The sequence below is a fragment of the Anser cygnoides genome, chromosome 15, assembly GCF_040182565.1.
Source record: "Anser cygnoides isolate HZ-2024a breed goose chromosome 15, Taihu_goose_T2T_genome, whole genome shotgun sequence".
In the NCBI taxonomy this organism is placed as follows: Eukaryota; Metazoa; Chordata; class Aves; order Anseriformes; family Anatidae; genus Anser; species Anser cygnoides.
Window position 1 is genome coordinate 7,925,648 of NC_089887.1, and position 8,157 is coordinate 7,933,804.

At 40.0% G+C, this 8,157-nt stretch overlaps 1 protein-coding gene across 8 annotated transcripts in view; it reads right to left on the reverse strand.

The window, feature by feature from the left end:
• Nucleotides 1-6,021: 6,021 nt before the first annotated feature.
• The window catches only part of OTOA (otoancorin), a 37,089-nt gene continuing 34,953 nt past the window's right edge, over nucleotides 6,022-8,157 (reverse strand). For 5 of the 8 annotated variants that reach the window (XM_066977558.1, XM_066977557.1, XM_066977559.1 and 2 more), the window contains one exon: nucleotides 7,706-8,152. In XM_066977558.1, the coding sequence (XP_066833659.1) occupies nucleotides 8,057-8,152 (96 nt within the window). In that variant the 3' untranslated portion in view covers nucleotides 7,706-8,056. Of the gene's footprint in view, nucleotides 6,474-7,049; nucleotides 7,140-7,705; nucleotides 8,153-8,157 lie in introns of those variants that run through there. The other 3 variants (XR_007164667.2, XM_013177212.3, XR_007164665.2) reach the window with 2 other exon arrangements.

Sequence of the window (8,157 nt, forward strand, 5' to 3'; positions counted from 1 at the left end):
TAACTTCTGTGCAGCGTGCGCAGAAGATGAGGACAGAGCTCCCTGTGTTAACAGCACAAGGCAGACCTCAGGCAAGTCCAGTTTGGCTGCAAGTTTTACCCATAGGTTTAACATGAGAGCCCTCTTGTTTTACCAGTGATCCTATGGTTAACTGAAAAAAGGGCAGCCATGAGAACCACACAGAAAAGAATTAGGAAAAAATCTTTGCTTAGTTTAAATCTTTATCTCAGTGTTCTTCACTGGGTTTCTTTTTCTTCTTTACCTTCTTGGATTTCCAGTCCCTAAAAGCTCATTTTCTATCTTTCTCCTTTTCATTTCTAGTTTGCTTTCACGCCCCTCTTCTCAGGTCTATTTTCTCTGTTTCTTCATTTTCCTGGGGAAAGCCAGCAAAGCTCCTTTTCCATTCAGTAATATTAGATAGGTAAGCAGAGCTCCCTGGCAGTCTCAGGACAGGCTTGCCACCCCCAGGCAAGCTCAGCTTTCCCTGGCCCTTGCTGTTCACATGCCCCTTTTAACACCTCTGCCTGTCCTGGTATCCTGAGGTGCAGCTGTGCTCCCTGAGCAGGACAACAGGAAAATTCTGCAGAATCTCACTCCACTTGCCTAAGATACCTTGCACTCAGCAACAGCAAGTGAAATGGAGCAGTTCTCACCTTTCCTTGGCCCTTGACCAAAGTCTCCAGGATCCTGACATTCAATGTCACTGACTAGGCAAGAGAAAAAAAAAAATGTGGAAGGTGAGAAGCACATTTGATGCTCTGCTGGAGAGCCAGTGTTTCTCAAAGGCACTCTGGCAATAGAGCTCAGGGTACTGAAAGTAGTGCAAAGGACACCACAGAACTGGACATAGATTTTCCTAGGATGCAGTAAAGTACTAAAGTCCCATTTGTGCTGCCTGAAATCAATGCCCCATGAGAGGGGGATGCTGTGCAGTATAACACCTTTGCTCTACTTTGGTTTAAAGGATTAAAAACACTTTCATCACGGATGAAAGAAAATACCACCTGAGAAAGACAGGTATTAGAGCATGAAATACCACCTGGGACAAATATGCTGTCTGGGACAGTGGCATTAAGTGGATAGACTGTATATTTCTTAACCAGACGAAAGACTTCTTCAACATCTTTTCACAGTGGTTTCAGGAAGAGAATCCGTGTGAAGTTTTCCATGTACTTCAATGGACATTGGCTCAGACACTGACAGGCGTTAATATTATACTGTGTATTCTTCTGACCAGCTGAAACATATGCTACATTCCATGGATCTCTTCCCAAATAAACTTCAAATTTCTAAAACTGACCTACCCAGCTTGACAAGGGCCCAGTATAGAAATAAAGCACTTAGTCTTAATGATCACTGTTCTGAAGAGGGCCTGAAAAGAGTGTGCATCTCCCCTGAAACAGCTGAACATACTTATTTCACAGAAAAACTTGTGATTAACCCAAGCTATGGAAACAATTACATGGTAGGTAATAGGGTCCAATTCAGATAAACTACCTTACATATCAGCTTTCTTGATGACCTGGTAGAGAAATGATGTTTCATCTCTTTCAAAAGCTACGGAATCAATAATATTATGACTAGAATAAACAACAACTCTTATCTCAGTTTATGCAGTACATATTCAGAGCTTATTTGTGATCTAAGTTGTTTTCTGATATCTGATTAAATATTGAAACACATCAGGTCTCACTTGAAGATGACCCAGGGCATCAAACCAGCATGTGATTTTAACTAGAGCAAAGACTATTCTTTGGTAAATCAAAACAGTTCTTTTCTATACAACTGTTAAAAGTTCTTGAGGAAAAAGAGAAAAGAGTACCAGAAAAAATACCCTGCTGTATTTGTGATGAATTAGTATTTTCAGCAATTTTCTCTTCTCTTCTAGGAATTCACTCCTGTCCTCTCTCCCTTTTTTTTTTTCAGTAAAGATTTCAGATACTATGAGAGACACTGTTAAGTGTTTCCAAGGGTAATTAATACCAGCTAAAATATTAGGAGATAAATGTTACACTGTTGCCTGCAAAGCAAGAAATTCAGCAATCATAATTCCTCCGTTTAATGCTGCAATGTATAGTCATTTGGATGGTAAGCTCTGAACACGCCTTCTGTTCCTACATCATGAGGGCATGAAAATCCTTATTAATCCAGATCAGAAAAACAGAATGATGCTGAACAGGAAGGGGCAGGAATAGACAGATGGACATTGGCTGATTTGTACTCTTAGCAGAAAAAAATACAATGCATTCCCAGACTATGTACTTCCAGGTACAATTAATAAGATGCTAATTCTGACAAAAATATTTTATGGTACAAAACTGCTACAGGTCCTGGTACCAGACGAGGGCAGGTGGAGTGTATGAGCTAGTCTTCTAATTTCTCTGTTTAGGAACTGAATAGATAGGATGAAAAGATAGTAAACATTTTACCAAAATATATGAAAATATATACCTGGATGATACATTGATTTGTTTGACAGGTTTGTCTTTTATCTGCACATTTTAAAGCACGCTGTAAAACGAAATACAAAATACTATTTCTGAGGAATAATTTTAGATGTTCTAGGGTATTGATAAGAGAAATTTAACTTACATTAGGAGTTTGCATTTATTCTTTGCAGACCTGTCTTTTCTATCCAGTTTCCTTCCTGCCTTATCAGGTAGGGAAGCCAGAGCCTGTCCGCAACAGCAGTGGAGTAAGCAGTCCACAGGGTTGTGCCACATCATTTGATAGAGGAGAGAATATCTTACTAATCAAGACTGTAAGAGTAAAATAAGGATCTTAGCCCTTCTGAGATGGTAGGCTCATGTATCGACAGCTCGTTTTTAAAAAAAATAAACATTATCAAAATGTTATCAAAAACATTATCAAAATGTTATCAAAAACATTATCATTGAGATAAAGATATCACATTGTTTACAGTTGCATATTAGCCTACAATATCAGTTTTTTTTTTTTTTTTTTTTAGGGGGAGAAAAGGGAAGAGATTATTTGATTTCTACTTTTCTCTAAGGATGACAGCCTATCACAAGGGAACACAGTACTGCAATTTAACAAGTTACTGTTCCTCAACTGATCTTCCATAACTGCCATACACTGAAGCAGAATGAAGCATCTACAACCACCACAACACAGTAAGAGCCAGAACACCAGCATGTGAGCTATGGTCAGTGCTATGGGATTATCTACTCACATGACTCATTCCAGGCAACTGTTCGATTCCTTGCTTATTTGTGAGTAGCAAAATAAGTGAGTTAGTAGGATCGCCCCCCTAACCCTAGATAGGTTCGGCTGGCACACCTGGAAGGAGTGGCTCACAACTGCTGCAGCATGGGTGGACAGAATGGGACTTCTAACAAAGCCCCAGTTGAGCAGGATGAGACTTGCAATCTGTGGTGATGATCCTAAGACAGGCACAGCAGTCAAGTGATAAACTAAATCTGCCATAATGCAGCGTGTAATTGCCCCTGGAGTATTTGAGCATATTATACAGAAGCATAAATGGCGTTTTAACTTTAAAGAAGGATGACTTTTTTTTTTAAAGCAGTCTCTTTAGAGCCTCACACTGATAGGTATTGGTTAGTCCTGATGTGACAGATTGAGATCACTGGGAGTCAAGCATTCCATGTACTGCACAAAAACAACAGCCATAATGCCAGCTTTAGAGGGACATCTTTCAGACACTGTGGATATGTAGTCGTTTCCTTATCTCCAGGGATTTAAAGATACCAGAAATGTGGGATTTCCCCAGTACCAGGTGGTAGGGATAATTTTTCCACCAGTGACCCCAAACGACTAGCCCTTTTTTCTTTTCTAAACACGATTCTGGACACAAAGGTGGCAGGCACTGAAATAATAAGCCAACAGAGTATTTCTTTCTGTCTGACCCTTAACAATCCTACATCCCGTCAAATGAATTAAATGAAATACCTCCTCTGACATCCTGCTGGACATGGCCACTTGTCACATGGTTCACAACATTCGGAGGAGCTTGGCCTACACCAGAGTTATGTCAGACTGTCAACAGTCAGACGTATATCCTGCAGGATCTACAGCAGCGCCTAGCAACCATCAGAGTAGGCACAAGTGGAGAGGAGAGCTGCGATACTCAGAGTATGCAGAAAATTAGCATCGTGGCACATTCAGCAGCAGATTTCTGCATTAGAGTCTGATTTTTTTATGCTATTCTCAAATACGAGTGTTAAAACTAAAAGGGTATGGGGAAAATTAATCTTGGTTTAAAGAAATGTTACCCACATCTAAAACAAGCAGCAACATTTCTTTAAGGATCAAAGAAAACTTTATACAGCATTTCTCTGTCAAAAGTCTTGGCAGTGTGAAAAAAGAGGGAGTGTGAGACATCTTTCCCACGAACACATACCAGCAAACGTGATCATGGGTATTTTGTATATAATACACAGCAGCACTGGTGACAGGCGCTTGTGGCTAGCAGTATCATATGGCATGGATGCCTGCAGTAAGCAGTTCTGTGGTTTATAGGAGTAAAAAGGAAAGTTTACGTGTTTCAGTTTCTTCTTAGCAATGGAAGCATGCCAGATTGTGAATGGACAGCAGATTACTTACATGGACAGCAGACTACATGCTGTGTGCACTACTGCTCTCTGACTCTCTTCTCCCCATCCATTCTCCTCACAGACATTCATTTTCAAGAGTTTTGAGGAAGGCATCTCATGAATCACAGTTTTTGCAGAATGAACCGTTATATCAGATATCTTTGTAAGAGGTGCACTAGAAAGAGTAAAATAGCATTTCTGCAATACTCACCATCCAAGATGCTCACATCATCACACAAACCAAAAAGGGCTTGTCCTCTCACCATGAAGCAAGTATGAGACATTAAATACGTGCTCTGCATTTACGTTTCTATGCTACTCTTGTAAGAAATAGATGTCTTCGACCAAATGTAAATGCAATGCCAAAGATATTAACATAATTATTAATTTAATAAAATAAATAAATAATCAAGGAGTTCAGCTATTTAAGAGCACTTGTGCTTGAAAGGAATCACAGCACAGATGGCACAAAACAAAGAGCTCACTCCTGCTCCAATTAAAAGCTGAACTCTGACTCACATAATTGCAGACAGAATCACTACCAGGTACATTGACAGAAGATCATTTTCAGCTCATATGGATTTTTGAAGTGCTTGATATAGCTAAGTCACATATCTGACTTACACAGCTGAACTGGAAACACTGACTCTCTTCTTGACTATGAAAATACTCTCCTGCATCTTCACTGAAATACACACAGAATTCAGGTCAAGTAATTTCTAGAAATGAAACAACCTTTTAGTACTTTCACATCTAAATGAGGCATGACTTTTTAAGATGAGAAAACAGATAAATCTTTATAATGTATTGGATCCATTGAAGCATTTTTGCCTTTTGGTGGGTGTTTGCATGTATTTACTGGGATTGATCATACAAATTTATTTCTATTTAAGTAAATGCTGCAATCTACTGTTTATATGCAGAAAAGGAAACGCACTGGGAACAAGCTAGAATTTTATCACTGGCACTACAGGAAAGGGTGCAAGGCAATTTGCAACAATAGTAGTTCTTTGCTCATAAAATACAGCATAGCAGTACTTGTAACATCACATCGTATTTGCTAGGGTTAAAGATAGGCAAAGACAGTTCAGAGAGGAACAGATTGCTAAAGAGCAAGAGGGAACAGGAGGGGGTGAAAAATGGCCATGCTCTTACTGCTTTCTTTGCCAATAACAGAGCCCTGAAAATCAGGCTGGCTCCTGCTGCTGCAGGAATTACAGACTATCTGGGAATGGGGTGGGAGCTGTTATTCCCAGCAGCAACAGCAAACACTCGCTCTTCCCCAGCAGCACCAGAAGCTGGGAGCCTCTTCCCTCCAGCCCCGATCCTATCCCTTCCCCACCCGTAGGAAAATTTTAAATCTGTTTTCAGTACTAAGAAGCTAGGTCTGATGTTTGCCACAAAGAAATACAAATAAAAGTTTGAAAGGTATTTCACACAGGACCACTTCTTAGCTGAGCAGGATTTAAACCAGCATCCCAGAGATGAAATTATTTTATTGCAACAGCAGTAACTTTCAACATGGTTTCTACTATGTCACACAGAAAGACAGCCTCTGTTCTGAGGAATGATTCAAGGTATAAAAAGAAAACCCAACAGATGGATAAAATAGTGTGACCAAATTAGTCAACATAAAAAGGACTGCGTAAGTTTTTTTTCTCATGACGCACATAAGGCATTTCCAGTTTTGAAATGTGTTCTGAAGCACTTGGAGGGAACTCCTGTGTTACTCATTAATGGTAAAGCAAGGAAAAGGGGATACTTCACATCACAATGATGGATGAAGGTGTTGCTTTTAAGAAATTAATCAGGTTGTACTCGGGCATTTGAGAACCTCTTCATTCTACTATTTGTGCTGAGCTGCAGCTCTTTAGCATCTCCTTTGTAAGCTCCAGGACACTGAAAATCAAAAAGCAAAGAAAAAAATGAAATCTTTTGACATACCTTGGTTTGCAGTCTTTAAATGCTCTGGTGTTACACTCAGCGTTTGTTTGCTTAACTAGCATTTACAACATAAGCCCACCAGTGCTCTTGTTAAATTTTATTCTGTCAAAATTGTAGTATCCCCTCAACAGTTAATGGCAACATTCATTTAGCTGGAGGTTATCACAGCAGTTGTGGAATAAAATCTTATCAATGGACTGGAACAAACAAAATACAGCTTAATACCAACAACACGCTCAAAATAAAATGCACTAATGGATTGGTGTTGCGTGGAGTTTTAAATATACGTTTGTTAAGGCTGGCCTTACAGTAAAGATGAGATAAAATGTTTTCCCCTTGATTAGGGTCAAAGATAGTCTAAGAGAGGTACATAAAATACATAAAAGTTATTCAAAAATTGTTATCTCTGTATTCAAAGCAGGAAGTGGATCTCTCAGTCCTTCACACTGTTGTGTAACTGCTAAGCCACCACCATTGCAGATGAACTGTGTCTCTATTATAAAGATACTTCCAACTGAAAATAAAACTTACCACTAGCTTAACAATGATAGATTCAGGAAAGCACACACAGCATGAACACAGCACACAACCAGATGCTGAAGCCACTCAAACAGGGAGCACCTGAAAAACAAAGCTTTATGCCTTAGTGTTGCGACACAGTTCAGACTAGTGCAGTCTTACCTAAGCCAGAGGAGCAGCAAAATCCAACATTTCAATCCTCCCAGTTAGATTCAGCAGCTCTAAAGATGATACAATTCAGAATGGTCAACCTCAGTTTAACATACACAGCTCTGAAAAGAAGCATTCCATAGGGGTAGTATATGACAAGTATACTGGGAATAACGAATGAGGAGCTTAAGAACTCAGGTGATCTTTACCCAGGAAACTCCTCCTTTTGGCACATCTACAGGGGAAACGTGTCATGTGCATGAGAGATCTGGGCTGAGAGCACAATTCAGCTGCTTCCAGGAAGACCTGCTCTAATTCCTGCAAGGGCGTCAGAGTAATTTAGCCACCTTTACTGCTATTTTAGCACCTCAGCATCCTTGTCTTTTCTTCGCAGCTTCTCTCTCACTGGTGGCAGTGGAAAGAACAATGTTTGCTGTCTGACAGTGATAATTTCTCAAAACTGGCTTGACTGTGTAAAATATCACTAAATGTAAAATGTCCATTAATACACTTGCCAACATAACTTGCCCAGTATAAATTACAATATGGAGAAGTAATAAGTTAAACTGCTGAAGCCTAGGTACTAATAGGCATTCATTCCAAATAGGATGAGAACAGAAGAAAAAACTGCTCCAGGGGCCCAAGGTAAAGTCTGGGTAAAGGTGCTAATCCACCCCAGTGTTACCTCCTTTCCCACTTGCAGCTCTGCAAACCAGGTTCTGCTGCAGATAAAGGCTGTGATCTGAAGGTCCAGAGATGGAGGGACCTGCTCTAAATTATTTAGGCAAAGAATACGGGAACAAAGAAGGGAAAGATCACTGCTTCGAACTACATTCTATACAAGCTAGTGCTTAGCACAATGTGATGCGCTAGCCAGCTGACTTATCTTCCTCCATTATCTCTTGCTGTGGGTAAATCCAATACCATCCTTGCTGCTCCTCTTGGTCAGGTGCATGATTGGAAGCCTGAG